Source organism: Bubalus bubalis, chromosome X, assembly GCF_019923935.1.
Source record: "Bubalus bubalis isolate 160015118507 breed Murrah chromosome X, NDDB_SH_1, whole genome shotgun sequence".
Lineage (NCBI taxonomy): Eukaryota > Metazoa > Chordata > Mammalia > Artiodactyla > Bovidae > Bubalus > Bubalus bubalis.
The window spans coordinates 65,392,937-65,413,506 of NC_059181.1; the positions used below are offsets into that span (position 1 = coordinate 65,392,937).

At 34.9% G+C, this 20,570-nt stretch overlaps 1 protein-coding gene across 6 annotated transcripts in view; it reads left to right on the forward strand.

The window, feature by feature from the left end:
* Window positions 1-20,570, forward strand: part of CHIC1 (cysteine rich hydrophobic domain 1) — a 42,524-nt gene that overhangs the window by 11,598 nt on the left and 10,356 nt on the right. For 3 of the 6 annotated variants that reach the window (XM_006055624.3, XM_025276160.2, XM_006055622.3), the window contains exons 2-4: window positions 4,154-4,208; window positions 9,930-10,085; window positions 15,848-15,880. In XM_006055624.3, coding sequence (XP_006055686.1) covers window positions 4,154-4,208; window positions 9,930-10,085; window positions 15,848-15,880 — 244 coding nt within the window. The remainder of the gene's footprint in view (window positions 1-4,153; window positions 4,209-9,929; window positions 10,086-15,847; window positions 15,881-20,570) is intronic. The other 3 variants (XM_025276161.2, XM_044936567.1, XM_006055625.3) reach the window with 1 other exon arrangement.

Below are 20,570 nucleotides of genomic sequence, written 5' to 3' on the forward strand. Positions count from 1 at the left end.
GAAAAGTAGGAGATAAAAGGTACAAAAACGATACCAGGATCTAGGTTAAAGAGAGTCAATGCGCCATTGAAAGAGATGAAGAATTTGAAAGGAAGGAGCCAGTTTCAAATAAAAGGTAACATTTAATTTTACATGTGTTCACGTGAGGTATAAAGCTATCCAAATGGAAGTTTTTATTTTTGTTGTTGTTTTAATTTATTGTATTCAAGTATAGTTATTTACAATGTTGTGTTAATTTCTGCTGTACAGCACAGTGATTCATTTACATATGTATATATTCTTTTTCATATTCTTTTCCACTGTGGTTTATCACAGGATATTGAATACAGTCCCCTGTGCTATATATTTGGAGAAGGTGATGGCACCCCACTCCAGTACTCTTGCCTGGCAAATCCCATGGATGGAGGAGCCTGGTGGGCTGCAGTCCATGGGGTCACGGAGAATCAGACAGGACTGAGCGACTTCGCTTTCACTTTTCACTTTCATTCATTTGAGAAGGAAATGGCAACCCACTCCAGTGTTCTTGCCTGGAGAATCCCAGGGACAGGGGAGCCTGGTGGGCTGCTGTCTCTGGGGTCACACAGAGTCAGACACGATGGAAGCGACTTAGCAGCAGCAGCAGCAGTGCTATATATTAGGATCTTGTTAATCCATTCTATATATGTTAGTTTACATCTGCTCACCCCAAATTCCTACTCCATCCCTCCCTCGCTCCCCTCCCCCTTGGCAACCATAAGTCTGTTCTCTCTGTCTGTGTGTCTGCTTCATAAATAATTTTGTTTGTGTCATATTTTAGATTCCACATATAAGTGGTATCATATGGTATTTGTCTTTCTCTTTCTGACTTATTTCACTTAGTAAATAACCTTTAAGTTCATCCATCTTGTTGCAAAAGGCATTATTTCCAAATGGAAATTTTTAGTATGCAATTAGAGGTGAGGGTCTAGAGCATGTTGGGAAATACAGAATTGGAGATATAGATCTGATGGTCATCAGAATAGAAGTGATTTTTCAAAGCTATTAAAATAGATGAACTGTTAAAATTCCTTTAGAAAGAGAAGCAGATGACTAAAAGCTAAATTTTGGGAAAAGATAAGAGTGTTAGGAGAGAGTGAACAAATGGGAGAGTGTTGAGAAGGGAGTGGTAAACAGCATCACAGACTGCAAAGTCAGGAGGGGAAGTTCTGAAAAGAGGGTATTGAATTTAGCAATAAATAAGATGAACTTTGGAGAAGCCAATGGCACCCCACTCCAGTACTCTTTTGCCTGGAAAATCCCATGGATGGAGGAGCCTGGTAGGCTGCAGTCCATGGGGTCGCTAAGAGTCGGACATGACTAGCAACTTCACTTTCACTTTTCACTTTCATGCATTGGAGAAGGAAATGGCAACCCACTCCAGTGTTCTTGCCTGGAGAATCCCAGGGATGGGGGAGCCTGGTGGGCTGCCATCTATGGGGCCACACAGGGTTGGACACGACTGAAGCGACTTAGCAGTAAGATGAACTTGTCTTTCTAAATAAATTTGCCAAATAAGGAATTATTTTCAGTAAAATAACAATATCAAAAGACAAACTTCAAAAGATTAAAGGATGGGATATTAAGGAAATGGAAACAGAGACAAAAAGTTCATTTGTCTGATGATAAATGCAAAGAGAGAATAGCAAAGCTAATTTTTTTAATAATAGAAATATTCCATACATTTTGAGGAACACGTATGTCTATATCCTCTATGTATTTGGTATATGATAAAAGAATGGCAACTTGGAAAAATCTATAATGGCGGCAATCTCTAATAGGGGTAGGAACAAATTATAAACATTGCATCTAAAAGACAAGAAGGAAAAGGACTCCACACTTCCATTGCAGGGGGTACGGGTTTGATCCCCTGTCAAACTAACATCCAGGTGGCATGGTCATAAATGAATACATAAATAAAATTGGATTTGAAAAATAAAAGACGAGATATAAGAATGGAAATAGAACTCTACTTTCAAATGTATCATGTCTATTTTCATGAAAACTATATCTGTTTCTTTGTTATACAATAAGAATTCTGTGGAATAATGAATTGAATTACATCTTCCTGACTAGTGATAAAGCCACTGTTTAACTAAATATTATTTAAATGAAATGTTTCTTGCTCTGTTAAATATTTGCTGTTTTACTGATCACTTAGTACACAATTGCAAATATATAAATAATACTAGAGTTATCAATTTCTCTAACAGCACATGAAAGTTGTCATAAAAATTTATGTACAAGAGTACTGTTTTAAGTTTGACTGTACTCCTCTACGTAAAGACTTAAAGAAAATGTTATTATGAGGATGTTATCCTGAAAATACTATGTTTTCATTACATGTACTGACACCTAGAGAAGTAATGATATTTTTAATGAAGTTACGGTCTTTTTATAATTGCTAATTAATTTTCTCAACTCTTTTAAAAACTAGAATTTTTTGTTTTAAAATACATTTTAAACATATAAAGTAAAATTTATTTATGCATGGATGTGTTCCTTGCTGCTAGCTACTAAGTATAGAGTCTTTGTGTTTAAGACTCGCTTGGGTCCTTGTAAAGGAGCTATTAGCATAAATAATACAAGGAGACTATGATATTCTCACAGAGTTTTAATAGGACATTGGATTCTTAAGATGTCTATAAAATGACCCTAAGACCGAAATGCCATACATCAGTAGAATCAAACAGTACACACAGTAGCTCATTGTTCAACAAACTTTTATTAAGCACTTAGATTCCATTGTGCTGCTAAGCATAATGGAAGATAGCAAAGTAAATAAACCATAGTTTTTGTTCTTCAGGAGCTTAATATAGGACAGAAAGAATTTAAGGATTAGCATTTGAATTTTGGTTGTCCTTACTCCCTGGTGGCTCAGAGGGTCAAGAATCTGCCTGCAATGTGGGAGACCTGGGTTCCATCCCTAGGTTGGGAAGATCCCTCAGAGGAGGGCATGGCAACCCACTCCAGTATTCTTGCCTGGAGAATCCCCATGAACAGAGGAGCCTGGTGGGCTACAGTCCACAGGGTCTCAAAGAGTTGGACACGACTGAGCGACTAAGCACAAGAGAATACAAAATAAATAAATAAGCACAATCTCTTACTATAATAACTTTGGGCAAATCATTTAATTAATTTTTGAAATAAAAATTTTCTGTCAGATTCCTTCTCTGTAAAACAGAGATAACAATACCTCTATTGCAGGGTTGTAAAGCTTAGAGGTAATATATTTACCTATAACAGTGTCTAACTCATGGTAAATAGTTACTAATAGCTGTTACTATTATTGTCTACCTCACAATGAGTTCTTATTAACTGTTGGATGTTTTTTTTTTCCTTTTGCTTACACTAACATAAATTGTAGTCACTCTGATATATCATCTAACGTGCAGGAAGTGACTTTTGTTGTTCCTACTGAAATCAACAAGGAGGTGAAGGAAGGCTTATAAAAATCATCTTGACATAGTACAGATTTCAGTTAAGTGTACTTAAAGTCAGAGCTTTTGAGGCTGGGATCTGTTTTCTTAAAATTGGTTGCATGTACATAAAAGCCATTCATAAGGATCAACCTTTGATTATCTGAATAGTCACTGATCATAAGTTATCAAGCTCTATAGTTCCAAAAGCTACATTAATTTTTATTAGGAAAATTTTTATATATCCACAGAAGTAGAAAAAAATAGTATAATCCACTCCCACATACAACCCATCAGTTCCAACAGTTATCAACTACAATGGGTTTTACCAGAAATATCCACAGAAGTAGAAAAAAACAGTATAATCCACTCCCTCATACAACCCATCAGTTCCAACAGTTATCAACTACAATGGGTTTTAATAGAAATATTTCAATCAAAAATTACAATATTTCCAGCTCTATATCAGTGTTTCTGTATTATTTTTTAATCTCATATCATGGCTTTTGTTGGAAACCTACTTTAACATTGGCTCCTTAAGTTCCTTTTACTTTTAATTTGGATTAATAGTCAAACACTTATTTTCTATAAATATCAAATTATTTTTAGGACATGCTTTTAGGTCACAGAATCAAAGGAAAAATGCATGGCTTTGTAACTTTTTTAAGGAAAAGAGTTAAATACGCTGGGTAGAATGTATTTTGTTCTTTGTTTTTAAGGTTTGGCTTGAGCAACAAGTTTGATACTGAATTTCCCTCAGTTCTAACAGGGAAGGTAAGTGAGAGTTTGCATTGAACTTTTCAATTCTAAAAGCATTGGTGTATGGCTGATTTAGTGTTATGACAGGTGCTTTGATGCACTGTAATGAAGTCTAATAGTAAGAGGCCAGGATAATTTTAGGCTGTATCATTAGTGACTGAAAACTGTCTCCGTGACTACTAGCCTATGACCAGTTATTTTGTTCATTGTCTAATGATGCCAGCTATCATTTACTTATCTATTCAGTTTTTCCAGTTTTGCCTTTTTTTCTCAGCACTGGTAGCTATAATCGTTTTAATTTAGATCAGTAATTTCCAATGATTTTAGAGTTAACAAAATTATTGTTCAACTTTGTATCACTCTGTGAATTTTAAAGTATCCTGTGATGTGATTTGTTACACCAGTACATAAAAAAAATCAAAATTTTCTGCACTTTAGACAGTTTGAGTTTCTATAATTAGACTCACTGCAATAAATTGTTACCACCTTTTTGTTTCCTGGTTCCTCTACACTCAGTAGTATCTTCTAGCATTGAGGTTCAATCTTCAGAGACCTTCTAGGATTCATAAGTGTTTGGAAAATCCTCTTACAACAGTAATGCTAACTTCTAAGCCCAAAGGAAAAGGCTCTGATAAGACAAAAGAGAATATATAGAACACCTAGTGTATTGTCAGGTACTTATTAGTTTCACAGTGTAAGTTTGTGATTGTTACTGACAATTCTTCATCAGTATATCCTAGTTTTATCCTGATTGTTTTTCCAGTTTTCTCTACTCAACATCTTTCCATTTTAATTGCTTTTGCTACTTTAACCTTGTTCTTCTGAGTAATTTTTTGTTCTCAGTCCCACCAATAATTTGTGCTCTCTCCTGATATATAATGTCAAATCATTCCAGACAGTAATAAACAAGTAGTGATAGTCCCTGGCTAAGTGAACATTAGAAAATATGTGGCCATTTATCTTTTTAGGTTACAAAGAGCCCTTTGGTTTGAGATTTTGGCCTCATTTTCTAGTATGTTATACCTTCCTGTCCTGATCATATAGAATAATTCACCAATTTAAGCAGCAGTTCAGATTTACATTTGTTTTAGATAAATTTTTTTTCCAAGGAAAAATAGCTATGGGAAAAAAATCTCTTGAATAATAATTGGCTTGTAGAAAGATGGCAAATTCAATATTAAAATTAAAGACAATGTGAGTTAAGATATCTCCAATGGAAAACTTGTTCTTTATATTTCCCTTGTTGCTGCCAAATGTGTGGTCTTAGCAGTTGCATCCAGTTTTAATATTGGTTTAGTTAGAAAGAGTTTGAATTACAATTCCAAGTAATTCTAAAAACTGAATAATCGAAAAAGTCAGAGAATAGAGTTTCCAGGTATAAGACTTATCCATCTTTCCATCTTTGAAATTGGCCAGTTTTATGTGCTCAAGTAATCTTCAGAATATTTCTTCACCTTTCCAAGTCTTCTAAAAACTGAAATTCCACCAGTGCAAAGAATAGTACAGTTCTTTAAACTAGGGAAGTAGGAATATTGGACTTCCCTGGTGGCTCATCGATAAAAAATCTGCCTGCAACCTGGGCCTGGTTTCGATCCCTGGGTCTGAAAGGTCCCCTGGAGGAGGGCATGGCAACCCACTCTAGTACTCTTGCCTAGCAAATCCCATGGACAGAGGAGCCTGGTAAGCTGAAGTCCATAGGGTCGCACAGAGTCAGACACAACTGAAGCAACTAAGCAACAGCACCAGGAATATTAAGCTGGATATGAACTGTTCTTAAAGACATCCATTCTTTTCAGGTGACCATTTTTGTAACACATAATGATTGGATATTTATTCTAGTGTACATTATTTAAATGCACAAAATTTCTCATATGTTGAATGAGGCATAAATGATACAGTGATCCTAGTTTAGTGTTTGATGATGGAAAACACTGAAGGAATTCTGAAAGTCTGATTTTGAAAAATCATATGGTGGCTTTGTTTTCTCTTTATTTTCTCTTTCATGAGATTATTTTTCTCCAGTAGGCACTATTTCATATGTAAAGGTTATTCTGGATTATCAAAATGCATCTCTGATAACTATGAAGAAGAAGCAGAAAAAAAAATTTACATGTTTCAGGAAAAAGCTAAAGAAAAAAAGTTTGAATTCCAGACTGAGCAGCAGTGTAAATATATTTCACAATGAATAAATGCAGTAGCTAAAATAGAAAATTAAATCTGCATTTTATAAAACCAGTATTCTAGCATGAATGGAATTCTTAAATAGCTTTTATGCCTAAACTAAGCAAAATTGCAGGGTGAATTCCAAAAATCTCGAAAGCCATTTTGTTAAGCTCTATGGCTTAGTATTAATTTTGTGCTTCTTATGTGTTAGTGCTTTTACTATAAATAAAAAGATAATCTTTTACATTAAATTAAGCAAAGATTGTTTCCATCTTTCACTAAGATAAGTCCTATCATGATAGGATGTATGAAACAGGTGTATACATACAAATTTTGGTGACCAGAAAATGAAAGAACCACAGAATTTCAGAAAAGAAATAAAAGCTTTCAGCCCTCAGCTTGAAACAGTTAAATGGTGTTACAAGGAAATTAGCGTGCAGTGTTGGGAATTGTAAACCATAAAGTCCACCTTTACTATTGTGATCCAGTATGACAAGTGATTGATGGGGTTGTGTTCCCCATGACTGAAGGAGGCAAATCAGTCCTGCTGGGTTTTGCTTAGATTTTCTTCTGTTTGCAAAGTCTTTTGCATCCTGTTATAAAATATTATGACCCTTTCCCCCACTTTCATGATGTGACTTTCTTTTTTCTAAGAAAGTTAAGAGGAATTAAATGTTTCTTTACAACCTGCCATTCAGCTACAAAGTAAAAGGCTTCCATCTAACCTTCATTACTAGTGATACTCAAATTATATGGAAGTAAATGAGTAAAATGTTATTAACTCTGATTCCACACAGTTAACTAAACATTTCTTTCACATTGTTTAAAATTGGGAGTTAACCAGTTCTCATTTCCTATGCCTTTATTTCTGTTTTATGACTTTTACTGTTATTCAAATACAGATTTTTTTTTTTCAAAGACAATTCTGGCTTCCTTTTAAAGTCAAAATGCAGATTTTAGTTTATTGTGTGAAATTCTAGTAAAAGTTTTATTTTCGGTATGTTTCTGTTATGACTTCAAAAAATTTGAATTGTCATTTTTAGAAACTTGAATGTTTTAGTTTTTAATTTATCCATAGTGATAGAGTACTAGCTATGAATATTATGTATTACATGTGGAAAATATTGGTGGGGAAAAAGGAAAATTGCCACATTTTAGAAATGGTTTTATTAATTCATTTCCAGAAGCATGTAATGACAGATAAATCTTATAACAAATTTTACATACCTTGGCATGCAATTTAACAAATTTTATATACCTTGGCATGCAATTTATTTCATTCACAGTGTTTTAAACAAAAATCAAGTTTTACTTTTTGGATTGATTCTTTTCTGGCTTTAGCCTCATTCTTTACTTTTTTTCATCTGTGCTTACATTACACACTTTTAAATAAAAGTTATATATAAAAATTTTACTTTTTAAACAAAATTTAAATTCTAATTACAGGTACTTAAATTTGTAAATGGACAGATTTAATATGAGTATATCAAAATTTGCCATATTTTAAAAATGTATTAGTGTTTCTAGATACACAATTTAAAGAAAATTGATAATGGTATATTACAGATTAGAGCTAAATATATAAATACATTTTCCTTGTTTTAACTTCCATTTGGTTGCTCACTGGTTCACTAGGAAAAAAGAAGCTGAATGTCACTGTTTAAGAGGTAAATGAAGATAGCAACTTAGTACCTAGATTTTAAAAAAGAACATTTTTTTCTCTAAAGAATTGAAAACCATTAAATTTGCATTCAAAATATAGCAGATTATCCTTTTATGTAGAATAGAATGTGTAGAAAACCTGTGGAGTTTAACGCTGTTAAGTTACCTGATCCAAACCTTCAGTTGATACTCCATGCAAAAAAAAACCTTGCTTTTTTTCTCCAAATCTAATCAGAGATATGATTCACTGTCTTCCTTTTTCAAAGCATTCTAGGCAGGAAGTTCTTTCTAAGGTATAATTTCCATTCCCCATGAGGTATATAATAGAAAAATTATTTTTCTCATTTTATAGATGGAAGACTAAAGCTCACAAAAATTGAATGAACTTACCTAGAATTTTTTATAATTAATAAGAAACTAGAATCTAGATCTTGATTTATTGTCTTAATGTGCTTAGCCTGTTGGTGTTTTGTTTCCAGTTGTCAGCCATAATTCCCTGAATTTATTTTCGTATTTACTCTAGAAATTTAGTTATTTATTTGGAATTCTTTTTCCGTGGTGATTGTCTTTAAATCATATTGGAGAATGAAATAAATTTACTTTCGTCTTGTAAATACAATTTTGAGCCTTACAATTTCATAACTAATTAACATATTACAAAAAAAGGAAAATTTATAGGTTAAGCAAGTAGCATCATTATTAGGTAGCATGAACAATTCTAATAAAGCTAATATAATTATTTAATGTTTTAATCATGATAGTACTGAATTATGTGGTCGTGTATCTTTCTAACATCCGTTAATCAGTATGTATTATAATATTGATTCTAAGACATGTCTATTAAAAGACAAAAATGTAATAATTTGATTCCTGTAGAACAGTTTTTACTTAGAAGAGTTGTGGAGCTCTATATTTTTGATGCCAAACATGCTAATGGGATTTTTATTTTACAGCAACTTATTTTTCTTAACAATTTCCTAATTTTTGCCTGCATAGCCAGATGGTGGAATTTTTTCTTATAGATTTTACAGTGTGACAGCTTTCTAAATGAAAGGGAATCATTTTTGTGATCTAGAAATGTGATTTCACTGAAAGCAGTCTTTTTAGTATACCTTTGAATTGTATAACCTTCAAGCAGAATTTTCGGTATAAATCTAATTATGCTTGTCATGATCGTCCCTCTGAACTGACTTTGTCGTTGTTTACAGAGAACCATAAGCATCCACTTCCAGGAATGGAGGTAGTAATTAAAAATATTAAATTTGTATATTTAAGGATCTCTCAACTTCTAAAATTTACAGCAGTTATGAATCCATTTTATGCTAAAGTGTTTTTTGAATGTGATCATTTCTCACTCTTTTGTTAATGTACCTTTTCCGTACAAACAATGGCAAATGTTTAAGTTGTTATGTTGCAAATTTACCAGGGAGAAAAGATTTGAGAGTTGCCTTTTTAAAAGTAATCCAGGAATATTACCGAGGTCTAAATTTAATTCTATTTCCACTAGTAGTATTGAGGTTTTATTGTTATTTTATGCTTCTAGTCTTATTCAACCTTTAGTCAGAGTGACTGGAGACTATAAATAATATTGCCATAATAATGAGAATAACTGGTAAGAAAACTGTGTGACGGTATCCTTTACTACGAATTTTACTGTTGTCATTTTATTATTGGTAATTTCAGAAGATTGTTTTCAAACATCAGAATAAGTTGTGTAAACATGAAATTATATTGTTTTGCTTTCTAATGTCATCCAAGAGCATGTAATACCTATTTATAGGGAAAGATAGGGAGGAAATAAATATGTTAATTCCTTAAAGTGTTTGTAATAAGACAAACATTTTATTTAGGTTTAGAGATAAATAGTAGAAAGCTGCCCTCAAAGTGTTAAAGATTGTGCCCTTGTTGTAGGTGGCCCCAGAAGAATTTAAGACCAGCATTGGCCGTGTGAATGCATGTTTGAAAAAGGCTCTCCCAGTCAATGTGAAATGGTTGCTCTGTGGTTGTCTCTGCTGCTGTTGCACATTGGGTTGCAGCCTGTGGCCTGTTATTTGTCTCAACAAAAGAGTGAGTAACCATTTTATTGTGCAATAATAATGAGCTAACATTTATTGAACACTTGTTGTGTGCCAAGTACTTTACAGGATTTAATTCTCCTAGCAATGCTGTCCTCATTCTAGACATAAAGAAACTCAGGGCCAGTGATATTAAGCCATTTGTCCAACCTTTATCAACATTTTATTACTTAATATGGGTTCCAGTCATTATTTTAAATAAGTACAAAGTAAGTGGAGTACTTAAGTAAATGTAACTTGGCTACTTATTCTTTTTATAAAACCTGAAGTTATGATTTAAAGTATTTCCAAGTCACAAGTGTATGGGAGAGCTTTTTCTTGATCTGAAGAAGTGAAAGTAATCTACAAAGTTGGTGGGGGAAATCTTGGTTAGTTTTGAACATGTTGAAACAACGTTCTGGCATGACATTACTCATTGTAGCATAGATTTAAGACTACTATCTTAATCTGATTTTCTTTAAAATTTTATTTTGATCTTCAGAATGATATTGTACCCACTGGGAAGATATCTTTACACTTTTTAATTCAAGTCAATGAGGAAAATTAATTCATTTACCTCCAATTCTTTTCCCTGTACAACATTGATGATTCACTTAAACTTCTAAATAATAAGCATATTCAAATTCACAGCACCTTGATGGGGTATAATTAATGGTACAGTTGTTTCATAAAAACCAGAAAAATTCCCACCAAGTACTCATATTTTACTCTCCATCTTTCTCCTGCCCTTCTTAATGTCTGCTTCAAAAAATAAAATGCTGCCACCCCTATCATTTTTTGAATGGAAAATTGGACATTTTATTAATCCTTTTGGTCACTACCAGTAGGTCAGAGCTTTATTTTAAATAGAGCTTAGTTTATTGTTTGTCAAAGCATGAACAGTGTTCTCAAATGGCTTTCTATAAGTTAAATTATGGGATTTTTTTCATCACACAGATATAGCCAATTTCAGTTACTTTAAGAACAGAGTTTTTGATTTTAATATTATCCAGGATCTTTTTTTTCTGATGACCTGTTTACATAGTTGCCTGTTTATTACCACCTCCACCACAAGGCCTGAAATAGAAGCAGTTTATTCAGTCATGTGATTTCACAATGAGCACTACTGATTTGACATTAACACTGATGCTATGATTTCTCCCTACCCCCTCTATGGTTAATTAAGTATTCATATTGAAATTAAGGTATCAGTATATTCTTAGATCACTGATCTGTCAATTTTTAAAGTCTATTAAGTACAGATGTGCAGACTGTTGTCCTGTGGGCTAAATCCAACCCACTCTGTTCTTTAAACATTTAAATCAATTGCTAGCATTTAAAAATTAGAATATTAAAATAAAATTTGAAATAGCCAGTGTCTCTTGTAAAATCTAAAAGTCTGGCAATATGGGACCCACATGCCTACATTTCAGCAGTTGGCCCTTGCTGAGTGGTGGCTGCTTCCTTTAAATAGGACATGTGGTCTCTGATTCACCACAGAACTACCCAGCATTTACATTATCTGCCTTGCTCTGGACACTTTATCATTAGGACCCTCAATGTTGTACATACTAACTTGTTAACACACTAGACAATGAGCACCAAGCATATTCTAGTAACCTTGTACAAGACACTGTCCTTTTTGGAGCCTTAACTTCTTCACCTATAAAATCCAGATAATATTACTTACTTTAAGGTGGTTGTGAAGATGAAGAGATTTAAGATACCTCACTGCTTTTTTTGTCTACATGGAGAAATAAAAAATAAAATGCAGCAATTTAAGAGTGGCTCTTGCCTTTCTAATGAGGAATCTAGCTTCATGAAAGTCATGTCTGCGTTTATCCACAAAATAAAATGGAAATAATATGATTAATCTGCCCTGTGTCAAAGGTCATTGCTGTATAAATGAATGTTTATAAAATGTTTCCAAGAAAGAACTATGTAAACAGTCTGCCTTGTAAACTATTTTTTGCCAGTATACATCATGGTTATTTTTCTAGCAAATTGGTTAAAAGAAAAGAAATACAAACCAGAATGCCCTGAGCTGCTCCTAGTCTCTCTTAGCTCTGATAGGATTTTATGGCTACATGATATATGAAATGAAGGTTTTCACTTAACCATTTTTATATTTACCACAGTGATATTACATCAATTTTCAGGCCTAAGCATACTATCATCCTTAAATTTGAAATTACTTTTAACATTTACCTTTGTTTTTGCTATAATATTTACTAAATTGAGAGGGATGTTCAGAGGGAAGGGACTATTATCTCAGGCTTACAACATGAACCAATAATGTTGTTTTCCTTATGATTTCTAATTTAATTCCATTGTTATTAGAAAAGATACTTTGTATGATTTTAATCTTTTTAAATTTATTGAGGCTTATTTAGTGGTATAACATATAGCTTATCCTGGAGAATACTCCATGTACACTCAAGAAGAAAATTGTATTGTTGTGGGGTGAAAGGTTCTATATATGCCTGTTAGATCTAGTTGTTGCACAGTGTTGTTCAAGTCCTGCCTTTCTGTATTGATCTTCTGCATAATTGTTTTATCCACTATTGAAAGTGGGGTATTGAAGTCCTAGCTATTATTGTAAAATTGTCTGTTTCTCCCTTCAGTTCTGTCAGTTTTTGCTTCATGTATTTTGCAGATCTGTTGATAGTTGTATATATGTTTATAATTGTCATTTCCTCTTGAAAGATTTTATTATTTTTTTTTCTTTATTTTATTTTATTTTATTTTTTTGGGAAAATGGCATTAAAACATGTATAAGAAATGAAAGATTTTATTTTCATCACTATATATTGTTATGGAATTGTGTTCCCTCAAAAGTCATATATTCCAGCCCTCCCCTTTAATCTAATGGTATTTAGAGGTGGTTGGTACTTTGGCCCTTGGAAGGTAATTAGATTTAGATAAAGTCATGAACATGGGGTCCTCATGGTATATTAATGCCCTTATAAGAAAAGATCAGAGAGCTGTTCTCTATCTCTCTACTGTGTGAGGATACAGCAAAAAGGAAGTTATCCATAAGCCAGGATGAGTGCTCCCATAAGAATTCAACCAACCATGTTGATACTCTGATCTAAGACTTCCCATACTTTAGAGCTGTTGTTTAAGCCACCTAGAATATGGTCTTTTGTCATAGTAGCCTGAGTATATTAATACATATACTGAGCATCTTTTTCTCTTGTAACTTTTTTTTAGTTGAAATCTATTTTGTCCAGTACTATCTACCCTAGCCCTTTTTTTTTTTTTTTTTTTGGTTACTATTTACAGTGGAAAGTCTTTTTCTGTCCTCTCACTTTCAACCTACTTGTGTCTTGAATCTAAACTGAGTTTCCTGTAGACTCATGGATCATATTTTTATATCCATGCTGTAGATCTCTCCCTTTTAATTGAGAGTTTAATCTATTTGCATTTAGAGTCATTAATGATAACATATTAGTTTGCCAGGGCTGCCTTAATAAAGTACCACAGACTAGGTGGTTTAGACAACAGAAATGCATTTTCTCAAAGTTCCAGAGGCTGTAAGTCTGAAGTCAAGGTTTTCGGAAAGCTGATGCTTTTTTTTTTTTTTTTTTCCTGAATCTTCTCTCCTTGCCTTATAGATGGCTGTTTTTTTCCCTAGGTCTTCATGTGCCTTCACCTGGTTCCCTCTATACATATCTGTGTCCTAATCTCTTTTTAAAAGGACACTAGTCATATTGCAGCAGCAGCATATTGGATTAGGGCAAACCCTAATTTTGGGGTTTCCCTGGTGGCTCAGATCATAAAGAAAATGCCTGCAATGTGGGAGACCTGGGTTCGATCCCTGAGTTGGGAAGATTCCCTGGAGGAGGGCATGGCAACCCACTCCAGTATTCTTGCCTAGAGAATACCCATGGACAGAGGAGCTTGGTGGGCTATAGTCCATGGGATTGCAAAATCGGACACAACTGAGTGACTAAACACACAAACACTAATTATCTCATTTTAGATTAATTACCACTTTAAAACCCACATCTCCAAATACAGTCACATTCCCAGGTACTGGTGATTATGACACTTGAATATATGAATTTGGGGGGAACATAATTCAATCTGTAATAGATAAGGGAGAACTTCTGTCATTTTGTCTTTTGTTTTCCATGTGTCATATCTTTTTTTTTATACTCACTCCATTACTTCCTTATTTTATATTTAAATAATTTTTATAGTGTACCATGTGCCTTCTCATTTCCTTTTTTGTATATATTTTTAGCTATTTTCTTATTTGTTACCCTGGGGTTTATAACTAATATCTCAAACTTGTAACACACTAGTTTGAATTAATACCACTTTAACTTCAGTAATATACAGATTCTGCTTCTGTCCATGCATATACCTCCCCATATGTGTTATTATCACAAATTGCATCTTATATATTATGTATCTTTTAATATATATTTATAATTATCATTTTATACATTTGTCTTTTAAATCATATAGGATGAAAATATAAATTTCAAAATAAAAACAATATTGGCTTTTATATTTATTTATTCAGTTTTACTAATGTTCTTTATTTCATCATATAGCTTGAGTTATTGTCCAGTGTTCTTTCATTTCAGTCTGAAGGACAGTTTTTATCATTTTTTATGCTGCTGCTGCTGCTGCTAAGTCGCTTCAGTCGTGTCTGACCCTGTGTGACCCCAGAGACGGCAGCCTACCAGGCTGCCCCGTCCCTGGGATTCTCCAGGCAAGAACACTGGAGTGGGTTGCCATTTCCTTCTCCAATGCATGAAAGTGAAAAGTGAAAGTGAAGTCGCTCAGTCATGCCTGACTCTTAGCGACCCCATGGACTGCAGCCTACCAGGCTCCTCCATCCATAGGATTTTCCAGGCAAGAGTACTGGAGTGGGGTGCCATTGCCTTCTCCGATCATTTCTTATAGGCAATTCTAATAGCAGTGAACTCCCTCGGTGCTTATCTGGGAGTATCATAATTTCTCCTTTTTTTGAAAGGATAGTTTTGTTAAGTATAGAATTCTTGAATGACATTTTTTTTTTCCTTTAGCACTTTAAAAATGTCATTCTACTTCTTCTGAACCTCTTGGTTGCTGATGTGAAATTGGCTGTTAATCTGACTGAAAAGCTCTTTATACATAAGTTGCTTCTCTATTGCTGCTTTCAAGATTTTTCTTTTTGTTTTTGGCTTTCAAAGGTTTGAATAAAGTTTCTATCAGTATTGGTCTCTGAGTTTATCCTACTTGGAATTCATTGAGCTTCTCAGTTTTCCTTTTTCTGTATGTGGACTCATACTAATACCTGATGTGCTGTGGTTTCAGCCTGAGGAACTCCCCACAGTATTTCTTATATGGTAGGTCTGTAGGCAGTGGATTCTCTCAGTTTTTATCCAAGAATATCATTTCATTAGTACTTTTTATAGATAATATCTTAATTAATAGACCATTTTTGAACAATTTGAGGTTTACAGAAAAAAATTGAGAAAAAGCAAAGTTCCCATATACTTCCCTCACTCAACCCCCAATTTTCCCTGTTATTAACATCTTGCTCTATTGAAGTACAATTGTTAAAACTGATGAGCCAGTATTGACACATCATTATTACTAACTAAAGTCCATAGTTTACATAAGAGTTCACTCTTCATGTTGTACATTCCATGGGTTTTGATGATGTATAAAGATGTGTACCATCATGTATACCAATATACATTGGTATGTTAATCTTGTATCCTGCATCCTTTCTATAATTGCATATTAATTCAAGGAGTTTTGTTGATTTTTCAGGTTTTCTACATAGACAATCATGTCATCTATGAAGTAAGATAATTTTTATTTCTTTTTTCTTATTATGTATACCATTTTTTCTTATCTTATTGTATTACCTAGGGCTTCTAGAATGATATTGAAAAGCAGTGGTGAGAGGGAATATCCTTGCCTTGTTCCTGATCTTAATAGGAAAGCTTTGAGTTTCTCATCATCAAGTATGATATTAACTGTAGGTTTTTTGGTAAGATGTTCTTTATCAACTTGAAGAAGCTCCTGTCTTCCTAGTTTGCCAAGAATTTTTATCGTAAATGAGTGTTGTATTTTGTCAAATATTTTTTCTGCCTCTGTTGATGTGATTATGTGATTTTTCTTTTTTAATCTGTTAATGGGATGGCTTACATATTAATTGATTTTTGAATGATGAACCAGATTTGCATAAACCAGATAAACCCACTTATTGTAGTGTATATTGTTGTATTTCTTTGCTAATGTTCTGTACAGGTTTTTGCATCTATGTTCATGAGAAATATTGGGTCTGCAGTTTTCTTTTCATATAATACCTTTGTCTGGTTCTGTAATACTGGCCTCATAGAATGAATTAGGAAATATTCTCTCTGTTTCTGTTTTATGGAAGAGATTGTAGAGTGCCACATCCAGCACAACAGGTGAGAAAGACCTGAAACAGGGATGAGCACGTAATGAAAAGACAGACACATATAATTTGGCAAATGAGGAATCAGGGGGCCCTCCTGCTCTCCATGGCAGGAGGACAAAATGGCTCCTTTCAGCCCGCACTTTTATTGGCAGAAGTCACATGAGCTCATTAGGGAATAGCTATACTGGGGAGTTTGATTAGCACAGGCTCTGCTGTTGATCAGGAATATCTTGTTTTGTTTCCATGGAGATGGATGCAGGGGTAGGCAGTGAAGTGGAGCAGAGAGCAGGTCCCACTCCAAGAATGTCTGTTCGACATACTTGGATGATCACAAGGGCACAGTTTGCCACACCCTCAAGTCTGGTCTGTGCTCTGCCAGGCTGCAACAGTAGAGCACTGGTATTTCTTCCTTAAATGTTTGAACCCATCTGGGCATGATGTTTTCTATTTGGGGAGGTTATTAATTATTGACTCAGTTTCTTGAATAGACATAAGCCTATCAAGATTGTCTATTTCTCCTTACATGGGCTTTAGTAGACAGTGTTTTTCACATAATCCACCCTTTTCATCTAGCTTATCAGATTCATGGGCATAGATTTGTTAATAATGTTCCTATATTTTCCTTTTGATCTCCATGGCTTCAGTAGTGATAACCCATATTTTGTTTCTGAAACTTTGTAACATTTTTGTCTCCTTTCTTTTTTTTGTAGTTAACCTGCCTAGACACATTAATTTTACTGATCTTTCAAAGAGCCAGTTATTTATTTGTTGACTTTTCTCTATTGAAGTCCTATTATTAGTATCATTGATTTTTATTATAATTTTTATTTATTTTCTTCTTACTTTGGTTTGCTATTTTTTCCCCTAAGGTGTAAGCATATATGGTTGATTCAAGGTATTTCTTCTTTACTAATATATACATTCAGTGCTACTGCTTTTAATGCATCCTACAAATTTTGATAAGTTTTGTTTTCATTTACAATTAGTTCAAAATATTTTAAAATTTCTCTTGAGATTTCTTCTTAGCCATGTGTTACTTGGAAGTGTGCTGTTTAATCTCCAAGTGTTTGTGGATTTTCCACTATTTTTCTCTTGTGGTCTGAGAGCATATATTGTATGATTTCTGTTCTTTGAAATCTCTAAAGATGTGTTTTATGACCCACAATGTGGTCTGTCTTGGTATATGTTCCACCTCAGCTTGAGAATAATCTATTATTTGCTGTTGTTAGATGAAGTAGTCTGTAGATGTCAAATATATCCAGTAGATCAGTAGTGCTCTTGAGTTCACCTGTGTCCTTACCAACTTTATGCCTACTTGATCTGTTTCTGATAGAGGGCTATTGAAGTTGCCAACTATAATAGGGGACTCCTCTGTTTCTCCTTGCAGGTCCATCAGTTTTTACCTCATGTAGTTTGATGCTCTTTTGTTAGGCATCACTTCAGTCCTCAGTCATGTCAGACTCTTTGCGACCCCATAGACTGCAGCAACCAGGCCTCCCTGTCCATCACCAACCCCCGGAGTTTACTCAAACTCATGCCCATTGAGTCAGTGATGCCATCTAACCATTTCATCCTCTGTCATCCCCTTCTCCTCCCTCCTTCAATCTTTCCCAGCATCAGGGTCTTTTCAAATGAGTCAGTTCTTCGCATCAGGTGGCCAAAGTATTGGAGTTTCAGCTTCAACACCAGTCCTTCGGTGAATATTCAGGACTGATTTCCTTTTGAATAGGCTGGTTGGATGTCCTTGCAGTCCAGGGGACTCTCAAGAGTCTTTTCCAACACCACAGTTCAAAAGCATCAATTCTTTGGTGCTCAGATTTCTCTATAGTCCAACTCTCACATCCATACAAGGACTACTGGAAAAACAATAGCCTTGATTAGATGGAACTTTGTTGGCAAAGTAACGTCTCTACTTTTTAATATGCTGTCTAGGTTGATCATAACTTTTCTTCCAAGGAGTAAGTGTCTTTTAATTTCATGGCTGCAATCACCATCTGAAGTGATTTTGGAGCCCAAAAAAATAAAGTCTGCCACTGTTTCCACTGTTTATCCATCTATTTGCCATGAAGTGATGGGACTGGATGCCATGATCTTAGTTTTCTGAATGTTGAGCTTTAAGCCAACTTTTTCACTCTCCTCTTTCATTTTCATCAAGAGGGGCTCTTTAGTTCTTCTTCACTTTCTGCCATAAGGGTGGTGTCATCTGTATATCTGAGGTTATTGATATTTCTCCCGGCATCTTGATTCCAGCTTGTGCTTCCTCCAGCCCAGCGTTTCTCATGATGTACTCTGCATATAAGTTAAATAAGCAGGGTGACAATATACAGGCTTGATGTACTCCTTTTCCTATTTCAAATCAGTCTGTGTTCCAAGTCCAGTTCTAACTATTGCTTCCTGACCTGCATATAGATTTCTCAAGAGGCAGGTCAGGTGGTCTGATATACCCATATTTTCCAGAATTTTCCACAGTTTATTGTGATCCACATAGTCAAAGGCTTTGGCATAGTCAATAAAGCAGAAATGGATGTTTTTCTGGAACTCTCTTGCTTTTTCAGTAATCCAGCGGATGTTGCCAATTTGATCTCTGGTTCCTATTGCCTTTTCTAAATCCAGCTTGAACATCTGGAATTTCACGCTTCATTTACGTTGAAGCCTGGCTTGGAGAATTTTGAGCATTACTTTACTAGCATGTGAGATGAGTGCAATTGTGTGGTAGTTTGAGCATTCTTTGGCATTGCCTTTCTTTGGGATTGGAATGAAAACTGACCTTTTCCAGTCCTGTGGAACACTGCTGAGTTTTCCCAATTTGCTGGCATATTGAGTGCAGCACTTTGACAGAATCATCTTTTAGGATTTGAAATAGCTCAACTGGAATTCCATTACCTCCACTAGCTTTGTTTGTAATGATGCTTCCTAAGGCCCACTTGACTTCACATTCCAGGATGTCTGGCTCCAGGTGAGTGATCACACCATCATGATTATCTGGGTCATGAAGATAATTTTTATAGAGTTCTTCTGTGTATTCTTGCCACCTCTTCTTATTATCTTCTGCTTCTGTTAGGTCCATACCATTTCTGTCCTTTATTGAGCCCATCTTTGCATGAAATGTTCCCTTGGTATGTCTAATTTTCTTGAAGAGATCTCTAATCTTTCCCATTCTGTTGTTTTCCTCTATTTCTTTGCATTGATCGCAGAGAAAGGCTTTCTTATCTCTCCTTGCTATTCTTTGGAACTATGCATTCAAAGGGGTATATCTTTCCTTTTCTCCTTTGCTTTTTGCTTCTCTTCTTTTTACAGCTGTTTGTATGCTATGCTATGCTAAGTCACTTCAGTCGTGTCCGACTCTGTCCGACCCCATAGATAGCAGCCCACCAGGCTCCCCCATCCCTGGGATTCTCCAGGCAAGAACACTGGAGTGGGTTGTCATTTCCTTCTCCAATGCATGAAAGTGAAAAGTGAAAGTGAAGTCGCTCAGTCGTGTCTGACTCTCAGCGACCCCATGGACCGCAGCCTAGCAGGCTCCTCCGTCCATGGGATTTTCCAGGCAAGAGTACTGGAGTGGGGTGCCATCGCCTTCTCCGAGCTATTTGTAAGGCCTCCTCAGACAGCCTTTTTGCTTTTTTCTATTTCTTTTCTTGGGGATGGTCTTGATCCCTGTCTCCTGTACAACGTCATGAACCTCCATCCATAATTCATTAGGCACTCTGTCTATCAGATCTAATCCCTTGAATTTATTTCTCCCTTCCACTGTATAATTGTAAGGGATTTGATTTAGGTCATACCTGAATGGTCTAGTGGTTTTCCCTACTTTCTTCAGTTTAAGTCTGAATTTGGCGATAAGGAGTGCATGATCTGAGCCACAGTCAGCTCCCGGTCTTGTTTTTGCTGAATGTGTAGAGCTTCTCCATCTTTGGCTGCAAAGAATATAATCAGTCTGATTTCGGTATTGACCATCTGGTGATGTCCATGTGTAGAGTCTTCTCTTGTGTTGTTGGAAGAGGGTGTTTGCTATGACCAGTGCATTCTCTTGGCAAAACTGTATTAGCCTTTGCCCTGCTTCATTCTGTACTCCCAAGGCCAGATTTG